The sequence below is a fragment of the Protopterus annectens genome, chromosome 5.part0 (assembly GCF_019279795.1).
Source record: "Protopterus annectens isolate FY-2018-M chromosome 5.part0, PAN1.0, whole genome shotgun sequence".
Classification (NCBI taxonomy): domain Eukaryota; kingdom Metazoa; phylum Chordata; order Ceratodontiformes; family Protopteridae; genus Protopterus; species Protopterus annectens.
The window spans coordinates 978,610,336-978,634,113 of record NC_056735.1 but is presented as its reverse complement, the minus strand read 5'-3'; the positions used below and the strand labels follow the sequence as shown (position 1 = coordinate 978,634,113).

At 40.8% G+C, this 23,778-nt stretch overlaps 1 protein-coding gene across 1 annotated transcript in view; it reads left to right on the top strand.

The window, feature by feature from the left end:
* RIPK4 (receptor interacting serine/threonine kinase 4) overlaps positions 1-23,778 on the top strand; it is a 290,197-nt gene that overhangs the window by 219,543 nt on the left and 46,876 nt on the right. Inside the window, exon 4 of the mRNA XM_044072734.1 lies at positions 5,942-5,991. Coding sequence (XP_043928669.1) covers positions 5,942-5,991 — 50 coding nt within the window. The remainder of the gene's footprint in view (positions 1-5,941; positions 5,992-23,778) is intronic.

Genomic DNA, 23,778 nt, shown 5'->3' with positions numbered 1-23,778 from the left:
CAGACCCAGCTGGTCAGGCTTATAGGGGGGTAGTTCCCAGGGTCTGTTGTGGCTCCACCTTTGTGGAGCAGAATAACTGTTGCTGTGCACCACTCTATGGGCACGTAGCCTGTGGAGAGGCTGAGTTTAAACAGTGTGTTTAGGTGAGGGGTTAGTTCATCTTTGAGCTCGTGTAGGATGCAGCCTGGGACACCATCCGGTCCCATTGATGCTGTGTTTTTGGCTTTGAAGAGGGCTGTTTTAACCTGAGTGTCTGTGATTTCAGGGGCACTTACATTCTTCTGGTATGGTTGTGGGCCCTTTTGGAGGTGAGAGGGGGGGGGCTGAAGTTTGCACTGAACCTGTCTGCCAGGATGTTGGTGATATCGGTCAGTTCAGTGTATTTTGTGCCATTCTGCTCTAACTCCGAGCAGATCTGAGAATTTCCACTTAGATTCTTAACATAGCTAAAGAATGCCTTGTGGTCATCTTTGGAGTCCTTGGCAATTTTTCTTTCGAAGCTAGCCTTGGATGATTTTATGAGGGATCATAGTTTCTTGCTGATACTGATCAAGGATGTCTTCCCTTCTTGGGATTTTACTCTTTTCTGTACTTGTTTTGTCTTTCTATTGTATAGCTTGTTTATGGCAGGGGTCCACCAGACTGGTTTCCTTTTCTTGGAGGAGTGAGTCTTGGTTTTGCTTGGGATAGCACGATCCACGCATTCTTGTAGGTGCCCATAGAGTGCATTAGTAAAGGATTTTGCAGCTTGAGTAGCGTTATCCTTTAGCATGGGGGATTTGAAATTTTCCACGTCAGTCTTAAGTAACGTGAAGTTTGCTTTTGAAAAGTTTTTCACTGTGGTTTCTTTTACCTGGGGTGGGGACGGAATGTGGATATCCAGAGTGATTACTTTATGGACAGATCTAATCAGAGAGGGGTTGACCTCTGGTGTGGAACACCGGTCTCCCATGTTGGTGATGACCAGGTCCAATATGTTGTCACCTCTGGTGGGGGTGTTGACCAGATGATCCAGAGCATTTGAGTTTATAAATTCTAGGAAATGTTGAGCAAGGGAGTTATTACTTGAGTAGTTCTACCAGTTAATGTTTTGGTAATTGAAATCACCCAATATCAGGGTGTTTGGTAGGACCTTTATGTTTCCAGAAATGTGGAATGGGGGTCCTGGGACATGATGGGCGATCTGTAGCAAGCTACAATTTGAATTGCAGTTCTGCACGTTGTTAGTTGCATGTGGATGTTCTCTGAAGTGTCGTGCTGTGCCACTAACCTGGAGGTGTGGGTATCCTTGATGAATATGGATACACCCCCGCCTTTTGTATTTCGGGAATACAAATCTGGAAGTCCCATACCGAGTGGGACTGGATGCTTAGACCCTAACCACAGACTCCTCAGATACAGCCTGCAGACCTCACACACAGTGTCTGAGGGTACAGAGAACTCTGTCAGGCTGCAAAAGAAAAAAAGATCAATGTGAAGGAAACAGTGACAGTCCGTGATTGTAGCCCATCAAAGCCCAAAACAAATTTCGAACCCTGGAATTTTGGACAGAGACAGCACCGCAGTGATGCATTGTGCCAGCAAGCTGTGAATAGGAAAAGCAATAGCCTTGGGTGAAATAATGACCTAAGAAAAGGACTCCTTGGTACTTCCCCAATGGTACAATTTTCCCCTTCCCATTGCACATCTCATTGCCACCCCACCCAATTTTCCTGCATTCCATCCTCCCCATATCTTGCACATTTCTTGTTTCTCATTTTCTCATATTTTGTCTTACTCTTCAACTTTCTTCCATCCTTTCAACATAAAATAACTAAGGCTACACTGTAATAACTATGAAGAAATAACTGAATCAATCAAGGGGTCTTGGGGCTCTTAGACCCTTAGCAGCAATGAGTTTGTAGATGCTCTGAGGTACCTTTTCAAGCTCTTTTTCCCAGCCAAGAGAAAAGAAATTCGGTCTTATTTTTTATTTTATTTATTTTTATTATTATTATTATTGAGGAAAGTACTGCCGTGGTGGTGCTGCGGTAGCGTTGTCGCCTCACAGTAAGACGTTGTCCTGTTCAATTCTCAGCTAGAGCGTCTTCTGTGTGGAGACATGCGTGAATGGGCATACCTTCGTTGAAAGTTGTGCGTCAGGGCTGGCAACTCGGCACGTAAAAATCTACTGTCAATCATTAGCGGACCGGAGTTCAGCTGTGGCGACCCCTAACCAGGAAAAGCCAAAAGACACAACAACAACATTATTATTTTTGAGGAAGTTTCAGTATTCCGACAAACTAGTTGTTCCCAGTAGGCTGAGAAGGTGAATCATTGCCAGGATATGTAAATCATATCTGTGAATGGTGGCTGCCTCCCCACCTCTAAAAAATTATCGCCATCTTTTGTTTATCTCTGTGGTGTTAAATTGAGATGAAAGTCAAGGAATAAATGACCACAGTTGTATATTTCAAGTTGTTGTTGTCATACATGTACACAGCATGCATCCTAATCCTCTACAGATCCCCTCTGTGCATGGGCTAGAATGAAAATGAAATAATAAACATAATTTAGCTTGTTCCTGTCAGATTATGTACGCATCATACTTCCTTAATCATTCCCACAAAAGACAGACACCTGTATACATGTTGGATTCTCAGCTACGAGGAAAGTAAAAAAAATAATGATTGCTTAAGTATTTTAGAACTTGTTTCCCCTAGTCAGTCTATTGCCAACCATCTGATCCACTTTATCTTTTAATATTCAAGGGCTTTCTGCTTCTTGCCATGCCTCAAATTAGGTAGCTCTTGGCATAGTAAGAAGAGAAAACTGGCAACTTGGTTAGTCAGATTTAAAGCACTGCCCCCATAGGGTGCCATGGGTCATTTATTTAAAGTAAAGAAATGTTGCAGCAGTGCTTCCTTACTTTCAGCTGAGGGACGCATTCTTACCCTCTATGTAGATTAGCCATGGAAGCATTGATTCTAGCCAAGGAGGCAGGCATGACCTTCAGGGCATCCTGTATCCTTTCTCAGGCAGCATTCTGGCAAATCACATGGATAGAACAGAAATGGATCCCACGAATAGATGTTAGACAAGGGATATTATTTCTTGAGCTAGTTCACACATAGATTGTCCCAGAAATGGACTTTTTTGCTTCTCCAGAAAAAGAAACTACACAGATTTTGCATAAAGACACCTCTTTCATCAGCAGGGCAGCCTTTTCCTGTACATTTTCCTCAAATCACTCTTTTTTTTTTCCTGAGGATTATACAAAAGATAATGGAGGACAAGTAAAAATGTTACTGATACTTTTTAAATGTTACTTTTTGCTAAGGCGACACTCACCCTCCCTCCAAATGGTTGTGGTAAGGGGAAAGCCTTTAATGCTGTTTCAGCATGTGAACCTATGACCCACAGCAAAAGGTCTCTCTTACAGTCTAACCTGAAGAATCTTTGGTTGACAGCATGGATGATCTAGCTGTCATCCCCTTCAGGCACATGTTTTCCAAGGACATGTTTTCTACCTTATAGAATGCTAGTAAACCTAATACAAGGAAATCATACCTAGCAAAATAAAAAATATTCTCTCACTGGTGACATAAGAGGGGCTAGGATATGAGCCAGTCTTCAGTGTCCTTCATTCAAAATTACCTGCCAGATTTTTTCAAATCAGTATTGGTTTACATCTCATTAAAGGTTCCTGTATCTGATATTTCAGCATGCTTGACTTGTGAATCCCCACTGTATTCTAGATTATCTGTAAAGCAATTCCTATACTTTAGGCTTTAGGTCTCCTATGAAAGAATTTTCTCCCTTATGGAATCTCAGTTATGTAGCAGAAAAGATAACATTACTTCTTTCTGAGCCAGTTAATATTGCCCTTCCCCCAAAGTATGTCTCTGGGATGACTACTTCAGCAGTCATCATTTCCACCAGGAGTATTTTAGAACTGTATACCCTTGTACGCAAAGAGAACTTGCTTATTTTTAAAAGGACAGAGTCACGCTAATCCTTCTTTCATGCCTGAAGTATTCACTGAAGTATAGTAGAATCAGGACATTCACCTTACTGTTTTTACAATACTTCACAAAACAAAGGGGAAGGAAACTTGCATTTCCAAGATGTGCAGAGACCAATGAGATATTACATGCACACAAAAAGTAAACATGGAAAACAAAACAGTTTTAAGTCTCTTGTACAAATTGAGACAGCAGGCTTGTTTCTATGCAAATAATTTCTAGATAGGTGTCTGAGTTCATCTCCTCCTGCTATTCATTCCCTGGTATACCTATCCAAGTGCAAGTGAGGTCACATTTTGCAACAATCACTAAAGCCGCTACTGTCCTTCTTAGGAGAAACAACTCTCAGTCCATTTTGGCAGAAGCTACATGCTCATCAGTTCATACTTTTTCCAAAACATTAAAACCTAGATCTCTCTCCCAGGGCAAAGGTTGTGTTTGCCATAACTGTATTACAGGCCCTTGGCAACCTACTCCTTCTTGGGGCCAACCTCCCCAGTATTCATAAAATTTGAGAATCTTCTGAAGAAGATGTCTCTACTGCAACAGTGGACAATACAATGAGCATAGTACTGTTGTGTTAGGATCTTACCGTAATTGTAGACATTGGAGTATGTCGACTACTGCAGTAATGTCTCAACTAATACACCACTTTCCTCTCTCCTCCTTCCCCTTCTCCTCAGGGTTGTGCTAGGTATCCACCCGTTTATATTCCTTACTTCCCCCTTTTTCTCCCATCCACCTCAGACTGACCATGTGTTTGGAGATGCAGCTGAGTAGGGCCCTTCTGATTCAGTATCCTGGTCAAGAGTCCACATCTTTCTTGCTCTAGTCTCAAACCTCACCACTAGTATGTCCATCTTATACCACTAGGACTTCCACCCAGCCAGAAAAGAGAAATGGTGTATTGTTGTGGAAGTTAAACCAAAGATCAGTTCTACAATGGCAGATGTCTACAATAAGTCATCACTATATACTGAGAAGTCTATGAATCTGGAAATTTCCTAACTTAAATGTACCAATAGTGAGATTTCAAAGCGGTGCATGTTTTAAGGTTCAAATATAGCTTTTTAAGCAGTCATACATCCCAATACCCTTAATGTTTACTTTTTGAGTTTCTGTTTTGTTTTTGCATCAGTATAGAGTTAGTCATTTTTAGCTTGTAGTTATATTCGTTTTTAATAATGTTTTTTTTTTTTTTAATTTTATTGTAAAACTTTGGAGTTTAATACAAGTAACGCTTCATTCAAGGCCTGCATTAGTGTTTCCACCATGTACCAGTTCAGTAATATTTTCACATCAGAATTGAAATCAGGGTCATCCACTCTGTTCACCATCATAAATTCTGGCAAACTCAATGCCTTCAAAGGCCTCTACAGTAGGTGTGCGGTTATGCTATTATGTTTACATACCTTGTATTCTACCCTTTCTTCTTGTTGTCGTGTTACAAACCAGAGTGATCATTGCATCACAGTGGTTACACACCATCATCACTACTTGCTGTTATTTTACACAGTGTGACTACCTCTGTGGTTACTCTGATGGTGGTACCGATCATTTTGTTGTCCATAAAAGTTAGTTTACACAAGATGATGAGAGCAGTTCATTGTGACTGACATACATGTAAGTCAGATGAACTGTCCATTATGTTATTGTTCTCTACAGTTTGAAAAATTATGAATAATGAGCTGTTGCTCTGAAGCTCATATATAATATAGAATGGTTTGCATTTAACTATCTGGCCTTGCAAAAAATGCTAAGCAAATTCTAGACAGTTTCAAGTTTTTATTCAAACAGCATTGATGCTACCGGGGCAGCCTGGTCACCATTATATGCAGTCCTGTGTTTTCAGCTTTTCAGCATAGAGATTTTTTGCACTAATATCACATCTGAGTTAATTTGTGAAGATTAATTTTAATTTTTTTTTCTCTCCTAAGCTTTTCTATCGTCCTCTGGGGGATTCTGACCCAGAAAAAGCCCTATGCAGGTAAGGCATTTTTTGAAAACATTTTTTTATTTATTTTTGAAGATCACAGTATTGTTGTGTCTCACTGTTTTCATGATTCCTGGTCCTTTATGGTTCTGGCATCCCCCTTTTCAGATCTCTTGACCCAATTGTGTGTGGTGCCTAACAGACATTACAGAGCTTGCAGTCCTATAGCCAAGTTAATTCTTTAAAGATTACTTTCTTACTTTTCACTCCCGAAATGTCACTGATTGTAGACATTACTTATGGGGTCATCCCCTTTGGGAAAAACCCAGTTCCCATGAATTACCACATCAATGGTAGTCCACTGAACGCAGAAGGCGTTATAAGAGATCTGGGAACACAGGTTGACAGCAACCTCTCTTTTGACCACCACATTGCCACTGTGGTCAGAAAGTCCTATATGGCACATCTCATTACTAAGGGTTTTGCATCCAGGAAGAAAGAGGTCATTGTCTCCCTCTACTCTTCCCTTGTTAGGCCAGTCATCAAGTACAATGCCCCATTTGGCAAGTACCTCACTAGATACCTGCAACAACTGGAGAGGCCACAAAAGTACCTCACAAAGAGGATTCTAGGCCTTAAACACTTGTCCTATATGGACAACAACTATTCTCTGTCTCATATCGCCTACTTAGAGTCTATCTCTGCTTGACTTACAAAGCCATGTCTGACCGAGCTCCGTTAGAAATGCTACATCTAAAGAAATCCCAATTCCTCCACACCACATGCCCTAGAGACCTCAGCCTCATAACCACAATCAACAGAACATGTTGGAGGGACAGGTTCATAACCCAGAGACTGCCCATGCTATGGAATAGACTTCCCATACATGTCAAACAGAGCACCTCACTGGCCCTCTTCAAGAGAAATCTTGATGAGTGTATGGGAAATAGAAAATGCACCCCGAGGATCACTCCAGTGGCTCTACTCGACAGAGGCACTGTGAACCAAGGTCGGGTGGCATGATGCCAGGGTGATCCTGTGGGCTAGGCTTGTAAAGGCTCCAGGGCCATTAGCCTAGTACATACCTATGAACCTACAAACTACTGTTTTGTTGATGTATTACTTAGGTTTTAAACCAAGGTGTTCAAATTACTGCATTATTGGGTATTCCTCTAAGGTATTTAAAGGAGAACCTCATCACAAAAAAATCTACACTATGGAAATAATGCTAAAGTGGATCCTATGTACTTTTCTGTGGTGATTCCTTAAGTGGAAGTTATTTCCTGCTTGTTTAATTGCAGTAAATTGATCTGTCTACCATGACCATGTTGTCTCTTTTTCATGGGTGACCTGAAATTAAGCATAATATTAACAACATGAAAGCTGTAGCACTGCTTGCTGTTATCAGTCAGTAGAAGAATAAAAATAGGTGATCATGAACCCCCCCCACCCTGTGACTAAAAGAGATCAGCCCCCCCCCCGACTACATTTCAGATGACCAGTGTTTGATTGGTGGCAATAGTGCTGGACTGACCTGGCAGAAGAGGATGGGTGTCCACATCCAATGCCAACTCACCCATCCTGGGAGGAAGGAAGCAGCATAGCTCGTTATATTGGCAAACCCTGCAGCATTGCAGATGTAATGCTCACAACAAGAAGTCTGGCGTGCCCATACTGCACACTGGTGCATCGCATAGCCAGGTAGCTGCTTACATGCAATAATACACACGTACCACTCAAGAGCAGCTATAGTAGAGCATGTAAGCTGTCAAGGGATTTGACTTGGATAGCCTGCAAGATCTTAGGTTCATAGGTTGATACTAGGCTATCTGCCCTAGGGCATTTATAAGCCTAGCCAGAGTGTGTTTGACTTTTGCCACACTTTTAGATTAGTTGACTGTGTCTCTGTATAGTAGGTCACAGAAGATATCCCTTTTAAGGTTAGTTTATTGTGCCTCTGTCTAGTAGGGACACAGAAGAGATCCCATGGGTAAACCTACGATCTCCCATCCACTCGTTAAGATTTCTCTTGAAGAGGGTCATTGAGGGACTCTGCCTAACATAGATTGGGATTTTGTTCCAGAGTGAGGGGAGCCTCTGGGATATGAATCTGTCCCTCCAGCATGTCCTATTTATTTCTGTGCTGAGGTTTAAGTCCCTGGAGCATGTAGCTCTAAGGGATTTGGATTTCCTGAGGTGGAGCATGTCCATTAATTCTGGGTTGGACATGCTTTATATGTCAGGCACAGATCGCCTCTGAATAGGCGGTAATCAACCGAGTAGAGCTGGAGTTTCTTTAGCCTAACTGCATAGGGCATCTGTTTGAGTCCCTTGATCCTCTTGGTGAGGTACTTTTGGAGTCTTTCCAGTTGCTGCAGGAGTCTGGTAAGGTACATCCCAAATGGGGCATTGTAATCAATTATGGGCCTGAGTAGAGGGGCACAATGACCTCTCTTGATCTATATGTGAACCCTTTTGTGATAAGGTGGGCTATATAGAAGGTCTTTCTAACCACTTTGGCAACGCGATTGTCAAAGGAGAGATTGCTATCTACTTGGGTCCCCAAATCCCTAATTACGTCTTCCATACTTAATGGATTACCACCTATGTGGTAATTTGTGGGCACTTTGTTTTTCCCAAAGGGGGTGACTATGCACTTTTTGGCATTTAGCTTTAGGCCATGGCTCTGGCACCAGTTATCCGTGTCTGTGAGACCCTTTTGGAGGATGCTTGTGTCAGTCAGCGAGTTGATTATGGCACCCAGTTTGCAGTCATCTGCGAACTTGGTCAGCCATAGTCCTCCCGTATTAGCCTGTACCTCAGGGAAGTATATACCGAACAAGAGAGGTCCCAGGACTGAGCCTTGTGGGATGCCACTTGTAACTGGTTTAGAGTCTGACATGGCACCTGCAATTCTGACCATGTGGGTTCTATCCCTGAGCCAGTTTGCAACCCATCTTGTGACATAGGGGTTGATATTTAAGCTGGTGAGCTTATTTATGATGCTCGAGTGGGGTATTGTGTCGAAGGCTTTTGCAAGGTCCAGGTAGGCTGTGTGGAGTACCTTCCCTTCATCTATGGCCTTGGTGACTGTTTCAAAGAAGTCGACCAGGTTCAAGAAGCAAGATCTGCCCTTAAAGCTGAATTGAGTAGGATCTAGTGTTTGGAGGTTCCCAATGTCTTTGTTTATGAGTTCCATGATGATACGCTCCATAGCTTTGCAGACCAGGCTAGTCAGGTTTATAGGGTGATAGTTTCCGGGGTCCGTTATGGCACCACCTTTGTGGAGTGGGACCACTGTTGCTGTACTCCATTCCTTGGGTACATATCCTGTAGTAAGGCTGAGATTGAACAGTGACTTTATGTGAGGGTTCAGTTCTTCTTGGAGCTCGTGTAAGACACAGCCCGGGACACCGTCCGGTCCCATTGATACTGTGTTTTTTGCTTTGGCGAGGTTGACTTACATTCTCCCAAACATCTGACTTTCATATCAACAGAGGAAAAAATGGGCCAAAGGGCTCTCGTTCTGATGGAGGAATGAATAAATCTCTTGGTTACATTAAGGAGAGTCACTGTTCACTAGTGTAACAGAGTATTACCATTGAAATGGACTGACCAGGAAAAAGAACATAACTTCCTGCAATACTGTCACCAAAATCTCATCTTTACAAAACATCATTACACAAACTGGCAAAGTCTAGTATAAATTTAATTTCAGTCTTAGCTACGATATTCACATTTTCACTACCATATTCTTCTCCAGCATGAAAACTACAAAGACCACCTGAAGGCTTTAGTGAGAATGAAAATGGTCTCACTCCCTTCAGAAAAATGCTGTAAGCATTGCAGGTACATTAAATTAAACTTAATGTTTATGTTATTGGCATTACCTCACTGCTTCAAAAAATTGCTTCATTGGTCAATGGTTTGCTGAGAATAATTCTTCCCTAATGATCAAAGTTGCACAGCACTTTTTATTTCTCATAGAAAGATTTAAACTGAACTAATGTAATGCATAGCCCATGGACTTTTCTAAAGTTGATGGAGGGAATCTGTAGAAGTAATATGCATTGAAAATTCTTTCCATGTCATCATTTTTTCTTCTGTATGTTTTATACAGTTGTACCCTCTTCCTCCAATATCCTAACAATTCTCAGTGTCTTTGCTGTGCTTTATCATACAAGTCAAACCGTTTATGATCAGTCAGTAACAATTATATAAGCATCTCCAAAAGCTAATCTCTTGACATTCATCTCTGTTGCTGTAAAGTTTAAGATGTCATGAGATTGTCTGTAAAGTTTACCAACATCAGGTCCATCTACTCTATCTGTATTCTCCACTTATTTTTCTGAAGTACTCATAATTTTCTGGATCTCAAGCAAGACTGTATCAAATATCCCCAGTGATACACCTGGAACATTCTTTTAAGCATTCTCTTCAACTTTACCTTTCGTATTCACTTTCATGGTTATGTGTTTAACCATACAGTCCAATAGTTGGATATCATTTCCCAGTAGTTTTCAATTTTCCGCAAAGTTCTATATTCAGTAAACTGCTACTACATTTCAACTGTCATTTGCATACATTTTATATTTTCCTCATTTAAGCACTTAAACTTTACTGGTAAGGGAGTGAGTGCAGCAAACCTGAATGAGAGAAAATGCAGAAGACTCCTTACTTAGTGAAACAAATTTCTCAAATAATAGTTTTGTCACTGGGTAACTTAGCGGTTAGAAGTTTTAGGTTACAATAGCACAGTGAGATGTTCGCATTATGAATGGGGTGGGCACGTGGAAGAAGATTATGTGTTACAATTAATAGTTTTGTCACTGGGTAACGTACTGTTATTAGTAGTTTTAGGTGACAATAGCACAGTGAGATATATACTGTGGTGGTGGTGCTGCGGTAGCGTTGTCGCCTCACAGACGTTGCACGTTCGATTCTCAGTTAGAGCGTCTTCTGTGTGTTGACATGCATGAATGGGCGTTCCTTCGCTGAAAATTGTGCGTTAGGCCCGGCAAGCCAGCATGTAAAAATCTACTGCCAATCATTAGCAGACCGGAGTTCCACTGTGGCGACCCCTAACCGGGAAAAGCCGAAAGAATGAGGTGACAATAGCACAGTGAGATATGTGTATTATGAATGGGGTGCATACATGCAAGAAGAAGATGTGTTAGGCTCCCATGGTGATTCAGCTAGCACAGGCAGTATGTGCAGTGCTCTTTGCCTATGGCGATGTTTTGGCAGCATTTCCTACACTGGGGAAATAAATGTGGAGAAATTATTCCATTTTATTATAGTACTTTTCACTGTATGTAATATTATACCTTCAAAGTTTAGTGTGTGTGTGTGTGTGTGTGTGTGTGTGTGTGTGTGTGTGTGTGTGTGTGTGTGTGTGTGAGACAGAGAGCAAGAATGAGACCCCATTTTTGTTAAGTTTTAAAGATGTATTTCAATAATTTTCAACGATGCAAGCAGTTCTCATGCACTATATATGCATGCTTTTCAAATACCTTTTGCTAAATGTATGGCTGCTGAAATGCAGAATGTAAAAACTTGTGAACATTGCCATATTTTTAAATCATTTTTAATTTGAGGTTACCCTTAAAAATTGTGGTTTTATTAGCCATCCAAATGCATGAACTATTTTCATGAAATTGTATATAACCAAAGTGCTCCAAGATCCTGCAGTCCTCCAAAATATGCCACAAAGTATAGACTTATCTGGTATTGTAACAGTGACCTCATATAAGATGTTAGCAAATATACCTTTATGAGACTCCACAAAAAGTACAAAAGTTATAATTACAAAATAAATGGTCAAGTCATAAAAGAAAAAAAAAGTCTGAAAAGCATATTTTATCCCGTCTGATTTTAAAGGGCACGTTGAGTCACTCAGGAGGTATCATTGTGTCACTTCATTCCTCAGAGATTTGATTAATTATTGAATGTGACATTACTTTCTCTACAAACAAGGATTTGAAACAACTTTTGAAAGGGTATAATGATTTCTTACTAGAAAAATCCTAGGTTCGGAAAATGTGAACTATTGTGAAAAGCTTCAAAATCCTCCCTGTATTTTATCCTTTTTAGCAAGAGTATATATTTTATTTTATTTTATTTTATTCCAGTTTGGTGACCGGGGAGGTCCACTGGGCCAAAAGCCCATTTTCAGTGGAGGCCCAGGGAGAAAAGCTCCACAATACAATGTTGCAAGACATAATGATAAAAAAAATTTTTTTTTTTTAGAAGTACAAATAAAGTTCAAAGATAAAAGTGATTTACATACAAAAGAACACTGAGACAACTTACATCTTTAGATCACATTTTTAGAAGTACAAATATTTATTATTATTATTTATTTTACATTTGTTGACCGGGCTAGTCCAACTGGACATAATATCCGTTTTCAGTAGAGGCCCGGGGAGAAAAGCTCCATTAAGGTAAATACACAACAATTTATCACGTTAGGCATAGTATTTGTCAAAATATAAGGTAGCAAAAAGAAAAAAAAAAATTTTCAAATACAAAATAAATACTGATAATAGGAAGTAAACTTATACTATATACAACTATGTTTGACTATATAAAAGATATAACAGTAACACAGGATACAGACAGAACAAACTTACTGGTAAAAAGCCCAATTCTTAGATAATAACTCTCAAAACTCCTGATAGTTTATAGAGGAGTTAAGTCAGGAGGGGTAGGGTGGAAGAGCTGGGAGAGTGTGGACATTATTTTAGTCAGGATTAGCACATGGACATATCCATTTTGTTTTGAGATGTTCTTTAATGTGTTTTTTGAAAAGAGAGGTAGAGGTTAGATTAGTTATTCCTTGAGGGAGTTGATTCCAGATTTTCCCTATTGAGTTTGCAAGTAATGAATCACCAGCTTTATTATTTGATTTAGGTAGTGATACTAGTAGTCGATTTGCAGAACGGAGTGTGGCTAGGTTTCTATATGGCATAATCATTTTTGTAAGGCTGGGGGTAGCCTCAGGGTAGTGAAGGGTCTTATGAATGATAAGTAGTTGTTGATAGAATAACTGGTTATTTAGCTCTAACCAATCTAGTTGTTTGAGATTAAGACAATGATGAGTTCTTAGGGGAATTCAAAGATAAAAATTATTTACATACAAAAGGTTGAATTTTTTAAATCATAGGTAGTAAGCATTCAAGTTGGTAGTCCTTCAATTCAGTAACATTTGAAGTTAAGGAAAGAGTCTAGGAGGATGATAGGAAAATTGCATAGGGTTGGGAGTAGTTGTTAGTTACCTTAGCAATGTGTGACTGAGAGAGAAATATGGAGGCAATGAAGGTGTCTGTTCTGTGTGCCCACCTGTTTGCTATGAGTCTCAAGGATGCAGAATGTACTTTGCTCTTACTGAAGTACATTCTACCAGAGTAACTGAAGCAAATGTTTCCAAGGTAATACTCCATGCTTTTAAACTGAAGTGAAGGGATGGTCAAAACAGAAGAAATGGGAAGAATTAGACACTAGACTTTTAGAAACGGAGAAAAGGGCTTTGAAATAATTTATTTATTTATAAACATTTTTGTATTACATACACTAGATTTTCTCTGTAAGTAGTGTATATACTGTTACTGAACATTTGTCTACATTTTCCTAAATGCCAGTATTCAGAAAATGTAAAAATGCTAACTAAAACCACATGCATGTTATTACTCATTTTGTGTAAAAATTGCTACTAATTGCTTACATGTATGTAGTGAATGTTTCATCGTAATGTGTAAAAAAAATTGCTACGTATGTATGGAATGTTTCCTTTAGTGTAAGGATTTTCTGGAACTTTTTTCCAAGGGGCTCTGCTGACTTTTTCAGTAAAAAAAAGTCTTCCGGCTTTTCCCGGTTAGGGGTCGCCACAACGGATCTCTGGTCCAATTATGATTGGCAGTGATTTTTACAGTGTCAAGTTGCCAGCCTGGTACCCAACCTTGAGAGAAGGCACACCCACACACCTTACCTGCATGCCTTTTTTTTTTTAAAATTTCAGTCGATCATGGGGAGGACATGCAGAACTCCACACAGAAGGCACTCCAGCCAAGAATTGAACTGGAGAGCCTCTTGCTGTGAGGTGACAAAACTAACCGCTGCACAACCGCGGCTGACTTTTCCAGTAAACAAAAATCAAATAAATAAATGAAAGAATGAATAATACATTTTCAAAAGTAAATGTCTGATGTATGCAAAATTATGTACATAAATGTCTGATGTATGCAAAATCATGTTCATTTGGATCTTATATGGACATTTTAAAGTGTAGTCTGCCCCTTCCCCGAAACACACCTGGATTGTCCTTCTGTACATCAGTCTCATTCTTTTATTAGTACACCATGGTCCATCAGGTAGAAAGATAATTTTTTTTGGGTGTATCACAATGATTTGACTACTTCAAAAAGTTAATGGAATATTAAGGTGAGTGCATAAACACATTTTATCACACACTAAAAGGGCTTTTTCTGAAAATTTAACTTGGCTCTTTCTAGATATTTAACGCTAACTTAAACAAGATTAGATCATTTCAAAAAGTTAATTGAATGTTAAAGTGAGTAGAGTGAACAGATTTTATCACCACACACTAAAAGGCTTATAGAATCACCTAAAACCAACCTAAAACCAAGAAAAAAGCAGAGAAAATTAAACAGTACATATTGTTTCCTAAAGATGCTAAATATTTACTTCTGCCATGGCAGACCCAAAATTGTATGTATGTGTCTTTCGGCTTTTTCCCGGTTAGGGGTCGCCACAGTGGAATTCCGGTCCGCTAATGATTGGCAGTTGATTTTTACGTGCCGAGTTGCCAGCCTTGACGCATAACATTCAACGAAAGTACGCCCATTCACGCATGTCTCCACGCAGAAGACGCTCTAACTGAGAATCGAACCGGACAGCGTCTTACTGTGAGGGGACAACGCTACCGCAGCACCACCACCGCAGATTTTATGGCAGACCCAAAATACTGAGGTACATTTCTGAAGACATTAAAATAGGTGCACTTGAAACTTACAGGCTAATACGTATGAAATCTATATCCACCTCCACACCCCATGCACATATGTAATGTACGAATTTTGTCTCTGTCGTTATCACTATTTAAACCATGATGTCATCACTGGGCAAAAAGAATAACTGTTATAAATTAGAATGTGTGTGTGTGTGTGTGTGTGTGTGTGTGTTCATTCCCCAGTTAGATGGTTTGTGTAGTGTGCATCTGTGTGTGTACATGCGTGTTAATTGTCCCATTTAGGTGAGCTGTCTAGTTTGTGTGCATGTGAAATTAGGTGGGCTGTCTAGTGTGTGTGTAAAATGCCCCAGTTAGGTGGGCTGTCTAGTCAAGTAACTTTGCTCAGAGACAAACCCTGAGCCTTGATAATTGAGAAATAAGTGCCTTAAATCTACACACCAATTGCTAGGTCTCCTTTAATGTATTTATAATGTATTTGTGTGTGCGTGTGTGTGTGTGTGAGTGTGTGTGTGTGTGTGTGTGTGTATATATATATATATATATATATATATATATATATATATATATATATATATATATATATATATATATATATACACCTATCTATAGCTATATATATATCTATATATACATACTCTTATCTATATATATATATATATATATATATATATATATATATATGTCTATATTATGATGTTGAAACGCCGTAACATCAAACACCTAAACATCGGCAAGTATTCAGCGAAATCCACTTCCACAATTCGCTGAATACTTAAAGGACAAAGATGCAGTTGGCCAACTACACAATTTTGCCCTTTTCTCCAGTGTAGTGTGATCTTGGAGTTAGTATATTTAATTGGGGGGGGCATCCCCCACATGGCTGCATTTTGCTTAGGTAAATTTAATTCCACTGGGTTGCGGGGCAAGTATTTGTTTGCCCTTTAAGTATTCAGCGAATCGCGGAAGTGTGTTTCGCTGAATACTTGCCGATGTTTAGGTGTTTGATGTTACGGTGTTTCGACATTGTAATATAGATGTGTGTGTGTGTATGTATGCGTATATATATATATATATATATATATATATATATATATATATATATATATATATATATATATATATAATATATATCTATGTATATAAAACATTTTTTTTTTTTGGAAAATCCCAGAGGATTACAGTCTATCAATGTCAGTCAGGGTTGCATAGTTGTGTTGCTCAGTATCAGTGGTGTAGGAGGTGGTATACTTGACTTTGGTGCAGTGGCTGTGGGTTCTCTTCCCACACCAGGTAAGTCAGTCGCTGATAGTTCTGTGCAGCATAAGAAATGGGAGTGCTGCACTCCTGTGTGTGTCCTCCTTTGGATGAGGTGCCTAGCAACTAATAACCTGTTGTCTGTTTGCCAGCCATTTCCTATTGCATATCACCAGTACACAATTTTTTTTAAGTAACATAAGCAATTTTATTCTTCAGTCTCATCCTTTAACACATCATCATACGTCAGTTACCAAATTTGTAGAGGTAACACCGAAATGCAATGTTACAGATCATATTTAATGTAGAATTATTCAGATGAATTTTACTTCTGCAGAGTCTGTGTAAATTGTCTGTATGGGTGGATTATAATGACAGTGGTTTGAGTAGCCTTTTATGGTTGAAATGTTCTGAGATAAGTAGCACTGTCATTGTTGGTTCATATGTTTTGTTTCACTGCTTACTGGAAAAATGTTCAAAACTACAAATTTAAAACCAACTCTAACAAGTGGTGCTGTATTATACAAGGAATATAATTTAATGCAATCAGAAAGGTGAATCTAAGATCACATGCATCTGTGCAAGGTCCCAAAATGTGTGCAGGGAACCCATGGTTTGAAAACAGCCAAAAGGTAGACCTAATCTGCCTCTGGCCAGATGTATTTTGTATGAATGTGGGTTTCAATGAATGTGAGTTTCAAAGGCAGAGAAGTTTATTGCTAAGTCTGTTTTCATTGTGAGACTGTATTGATGTTCTTCGTGTTTCACTGTTGCAGTCATTACATTTGGGTAATCTGCTGGCAGGTTGCCCTCAGTCATCCTGATTAACAAGGTCTTGGGTCCTGCGTCGGTTGCTGTCCATTTTTCTATTACATCAAGTCGTCAGGGGTATAAAGCATGCAGCCGACGCCATTAGATCAGTCTTTCTTGCTGTGCGGTGCCCGAAGCAGAAGCCCTTCGCAAGTGCTGGTCGGCCGACGCCTGAAATTTTTGTTTTCGAGTTTCAGAACCGAAGTCTTCAACTTAAAGCTAAGTACCCCGTTGGGGAAACTTTTTCTTGCTCCTTACCGATGTCAGTAAAAGTTAATGATTGCATTACTTTTGGAAAGTAAATACCTCATAAAGATTTTAATTCATACTGTATTCCTTGCTTAGGCCCTGACTACGACGTACGTTGCTGACAGTTTTGTGCTTTATTTAATCAGCGCACTATCAGTCATCGGTACATTTTTGCCTCTAAATATTTCAGTTCTCAGTTTAATTATCCAGAAATGTCGTCTGTTAGCCATCTGACTACCCGGATTCCGAAATGATGCAAAGATAGAGACAGGCAGCCGAGATCCAAAACTGCCAACGACGCTTCTCCTAAGCCAGTCACCAGTTCGCTGGTACTCAGTGAGGTGCTTTCACAGCCCCTGATACCCACTGATTCGCAGGCCTCTACTGAGACCCATTCAGAGTCCAGTATGCTGCGAGATGCTTCACCTGGGGAACCCATGGATGTCTCTACCTTGGATGGGTCTGGAGCCACTGTGCAGGCACCGGCTTCTGAGGGTGTATTTAGGCCTACAGACTTGCATATTAAATTGACACCACCTTCATTACTAAGGCCTAAATCTCGATCTATGTAAACGATGTCCAGGCCACATGTTCAGGCCCCTATGCCTAAAAAACAAATGATCAAAATGGCTGAAGATGTAATTACTCTAATCAGGAGTAGTCAACCTCCCCTCCCTCTAAGAGGCCTAGGGCTGAGCTGAGCTTCATAATGAAGCTAGGGCTGAGCTTCATTATGACTCTTCTGATCAGGATTCTGTTTCTTCTGGCTCTTCTAATGACCTGGATTTGTCCATGTCTACTTATGAGGATTTGGATGCAGAGGATTCCATTCCCACTGCTTCCCCTCCTGAGGATTTTTCTTTTGGGGAAACTTTATATACTTTAAGGGAGCATTTCCACTGGGAAAGTCAGGAATTTTCTGATTCAAAAAAAGAGGCTTAGGGATTTCCTTCTTCTGCCTCAACATAGGCTTTGGCTATACCACCTGTTGTAGACATTGTTGATGATGTGTTCTCGGAATCCAGTTTGGCCCCTGATTCCCTGCCTCCCGCTCCTAGTAAACCTGACAGATATTACAGGGTTCCTGAATCCCAAAAGTTCCTTTTCAAAAATCCTGTTGCATATCCAGAAACCATTTCTCGGGGCCCAAAGGCATTAAGGCTTCTACTGCTAAAAATCCTACCCTTCTGATAGAGACTCCAGGGCGCTGGAAAGATGAGGCAAAAAAGGTTTATACTTCTGCAACCTTGGCAATCAGAGCTTTAAACTGCCAATTTCATATGTTAAAATATCAACAGCATATTACTGGACTGCTTAAACAGAAAATTATATTGATTCCTGACTGTGTGGAAAATAAAGATTTACAGGATTTAATGCATTCTGCTGAACAAGTTGGAAAACATACTTTGCAATGTGGTTTTGATTCTTTAGAGGCCTCCTGCAAGGCTGCTGATACTGGGTCTGTGCTTAGAAGGCATGCTTGGCTTAAGGAACAATCTTTGCCTGATCATGTTAAAGCTAAATTGTTGGATGCTCCTTTTAAACCAGGACCGCCTGTTTGGCAATAAGGCTGAAGAAGTTCTAAAACAGATGGAAGATAAAGCTAAATCTATGCAAACTGTTAAAAATTTCTTACAAGTGCAACCTCCAAGATTTAGTAGGCACTGGCATACTAAGAATTGGTCTTTTCCAGTCCCATCCAGATGCTCTCAAACCAAATCCAGACACAGCAAAAACCCCAGGTTTCAGTCCCAGGGGACTCTCAGAACTAAGCAGTGGGGGGGCCTCCACGTCCAAATCTGGAAATAACAAGACACCCCCTATGGTAAACAGTCTCAATGACTTCCTTTTAAAATTAGCAAGCACTTACCTTTTAACCGCCCCTTTGGGGGGAAAGATTGCTCTTCATGCAAAGAACTGGGAACTCGTAACCCAGGACAAATGGGTTTTAAATATAGTGTCCCAGGGATACAGATTTCATTTCCACACATTGTCAACACCAAACGGGTGGCCAGACCTGCCCCCAAATCAGTGGGCAGAGGCTCAAAAACAAGTACTTTCCCTCTTAAACATGGGGGCTATTCTACCAGAAGAGGAAAAGGGACAAGGTTTCTATTCAAGGCTTTTCCTGGTACCCAGAAAAGACAAATCAGGGCATCCAATCCTGGATTTGTCTACTCTAAACACCTTTCTGGAGATTCCAAAATTCAAGATGCTGACTCTTCACCAGTTACTTCCTATGCTAGGCAAGGATGCCTGGTTGGCAACTCTAGATTTAAAAGAGGCTTACCTGCACATCCCAATCAGGGAATCTTGCAAAAGATACCTACACTTCAAAGCAGGCTACTTGCATTATCAGTTCTCTGCACTGCCCTTTGGCTTGTCTGCTGCACCCAGGGTATTCACAAAGTGCCTTGCTCCAGTTATTGCATTTTGCAGGCAAAGAAATATTCAAATATATCCATACCTGGACAATTGTCTAATTCAGGCAGAAAACCAGGGCATACTTCTAAATCATCTGGCTTTTATAAAAAGGGTTCTAACTTGTCTGGGGTGCACCATAAACAAAAAGAAATCACAACTGGTACCCTGTCAACAGATTACATTCCTGGGTGCAAGCTTGAATGCAACTGCCCAGATGGCTTTCCTCATGTCAGAGAAGCAAATTCATTTGGTAGCTTACTTCAAACAAGTGGCCACAAAAACCCTGCTATCTGCAAGACAAATACTGCAAGCCGTGGAGTTCATGACCTCCTGCATTCTTCTAATTCCATATGCAAGACTGCATATGAGGAAACTACAGTGGTACTTAAAAATTTGTCTATGGAGTCAACATCATCACAGCCTGGAAACAATGATTCCTATCATACTTTGCCTACGCCTAAAGTTCCTAAGGTGAGCAGATGCCTGCCACCAAAACAAGGGGCTGCCATTTACACTATCCCCTGCCACCCAAACCCTAACTACAGATGCATCAGACTATGCATGGGGGGGTCACCTGGCAGGGAAGTGCATTCAGGGCAAATGGAACCCAAATCAAATGCACCTACATATCAATCGATATGTTAGCTGTACAGAATGCTCTGACAGCCTTCAAGGACTACATTCTTCCAGGACAACACCACAGTTATGTGGTACATAAACAAGTAGGGGGGGTACACATTCCTACCCCCTCTGCAGACTAGCCATGGCATTGTGGAACACAGCCTTGAGCTACCAAGTGCACCTACAAGCTCAATTCCTGCCAGGAAAATTGAAGACATTGGCAGACGGACTAAGCAGAAAACTCATGGACCCACACGTGTGGAAACTGGAACCATGGATTTTCAACATGTTGACAAGCAAATGAGGGAGCCCAGACATAGATCTATTTGCCCCCCCCCCCCAGAACTACCAGTTGGACAAGTTTTGCACAAGGACTCCTCACAAACAAGCCAGGAAAGTGGATGCTCTGTCCTTCAGCTGGAAAAACCTATCAGTCTACACCTTTCCCCCACTGCCTCTGCTCTCCAAAGTTCTGCTAAAAGTCAAACAGGACAAACCAAGGATGATTTCGATTGCTCCAGGCTGGCCGTGCCAACACTGGTACCCACTCCTGCGCAGTGTGTCGCAAATATCTCCATGGCACCTGCCTCAGACCCCTTCCCTGCTGTCTCAGCAGGAGAACCAAATTCTGCACCCTCAGCTTCCAACATTGAACCTTGCAACCTGGCTATTCACTTAAATTCACCCTTATCATCCCTCAGCAAACCTGTGATGGATGTCATCTTGGAGGCGAGAAGACTTAGTACTAGAAAATCTTATGCTGACATATGGAAAAGATTCTGTGTCTGAAACCAATCTTTTGGGGATGAGCACAGCAGTGCCCATTTTACCTCAGATTTTGCAATACTTAACTGAGGTGCTTCACAAGGGCCTGTCTTTTTCCTCTATTAAAATCTACGCCTCAGCTATTTCAGCTCACTATAACACAGAACCACCCCTCTTTTCTCATCCTCTCCTCAAGCAGCATCTCAGAGGGGCAAAGAACTTGAGACCACCCAGGAGAGCTCCTACCCCTGCCTGGGACCTTAACTTTGTTTTGGAGAAGCTCATTCTACCTCCTTTCGAGCCAGCTGCTACTGCAGACTTAAAATTTCTTTCTTGGAAAACAGCCTTCTTTTTAGCAATAACTTCAGCTAGAATGATATCTGAATTACAGGCCCTTATGGCAGTGGAGCCTTTCATCATCTTTCATGCGGACGGGGTATCTCTCAGGACCAGTACATCCTTCATGCCCAAGGTGGTTTCCAGTGTGGCTCTTAATCAGTCCATTCATTTGCCAACCTACTTTCCCAATCCACAGAGCAAAGGGGAACGTATTCTGCATTCATTGGATGTGCACAGACAACTTAGATTCTAGTTGGATAGGACTAAATCTCGAAGAAAATCTGAACAGTTGCTGGTAGCATTTGCTGCAGGGGTAGAGGGGAAAGCTATTTCAAAACAAACCATTTCCAAATGGATAAGCCATCACTTTCATTTCTACTATAAGCATCATGGAAAACCTATCCCCCAGGGGATTAGATCTCATTCCACTAGGGCTGCATCTACTTCTGCAGCCTTTCTCAGAGGTGTTCCTACCAGGGATATTCTAGAAGCTGCTACCTGGAGTTCTGTACATACTTTCACCAAGCATTATCATTTACCAATTTTCTCTCATTCCAGAGCTGGCTTTGCCACTGCTGTCTTGCAGGGCCTTATAGCTGGCCCTAATGCTGTATAAACTCCTCCTCCCAACCATAGCTTTGGGAATTTACCCAAATGTAATGACTGCAACAGTGAAACATGAAGAACATAGTAGAGTTGTGTACACTTACCATAAATGTAGATGTTCGAGTGTATTCACTGTTGCAGTCCTGGTTACCCTCCCGCCAGCCCCCTACTTTTCTCTGGCTATACCTCTTCTTTCCTTTACTATGCTTAAAAGCCATTTTGGTGTATTTGCTTTTGGTTGGAGGTATAATTTTGTGTTTTTTAATTTTATTTGCCCCCCATTAGGGGGGCACGTGACATCTGGGGCAAGAAAAACTGATGTAATGGCATCGGCTGCATGTTTTATACCCCTGACGACTTGACATCATGGAAGAAGGGACAGCAACCGACGCAGGACCCAAGACTTTGTTAATTAGGCCGACTGAGGGCAACCAGCCAGCAGATTACCCAAATGTAATGACTGCAACAGTGAATACACTCGAACATCTACATTTATGGTAAGTGTACACAACTGTACTTTTTGTTTAGCAAATGGCTATCGGTGTTTATGCTATAAAATTTGAAATACAAGTTTCAAATTAAATCCAAATATCTGTAATGATTGTGGAAGTAAAGAAGTAAATAGTGAGCTCGCTGAAAGGTTTGAACAGTGTTTTATGGTAACTGGGGTGAGACAGCGAGAGAGAGGGAGGAAGTAATGGAACACCAGAATAGCTAATGAGCAGTGATGCTGGAGGGGTGGGGACACTGGGGGCTAGGGACACAGAGGAGGCCAGGATGCATTACTTTGTCTAAGGTCTCATTTGACCATGATCTGGCTCTGTATACCATCTGTCACTAAAAGCGCTTGGTCTTATAATGGCCACAACCATATGACAGATAAGAGTACCCCACTTAGTAACTGAGGAATTAAAAAAAAATTAAAGTTAACTGAGGACCCAAAACTTTTTCCAGCATCAGTGCAGAAACTGTAGTAAATGAGTTATAATAGCTTTTTGTTTGTTACTAGCTACTTTTGAGCAGTTACTAACACACAATATTTGAAATCATTTAAGCAGTCATCATTAACAACACTTAAACAATCTATCGCACCACTGGCTTGCAGGAACTAATCATAACCTTTTTATTTACGTGTCGAGAGCACCCCCTAACATTTTGCACCAAGATTATCCTCCTCCTTTGCTTTATTGTAGCTACGGCTTTGTGACAGGTGTATTATTCTGCTTACTTAATTTCCTCCTGACTTTACCTTCAGTAGTTCCAGGGCGGCCACGGTGGTGCAGTGGTTAGCATTGCTGCCTCACAGCTAGAGGTTCTCCAGTTCAATTCTCGGCTGGGGTGCCTTCTGTGCGGAGTCTGGATGTCCTCCCTGTGGTCACGTGGGTTTCCTCTGGGTGCTCCAGTTTCCTCCCACATCCCAAAGACATGCAGTAGGTGAATCGGACACTCTAAATTGGACCTAGGTGTGAGTGTGTGCATGTGTGTGCCTTCTGCGAAAGGTTGGGCGCCGGGCTGGCAACTCGACACTGTAAAACTCCACTGCCAATCATGAGCGAACAGATGATCCGCTGTGGCGACCCCTAACCGGGGAAAAAGCCGAAAGAAGAAGAAGTAATATTCAATTCCAAAACAAAACCCCTTAACTGCAAAGGGCATAGTTTGTGATGATTTTGTTCCCCTCTGTTTTTTGTCATGGTGGCTTTTTTTCAATTTGAAAGTGATGGTTTACTTACACAACCTGCTCTGCATTTTAAATTTTAACGTGTTTATGTTTCTAAGCATGT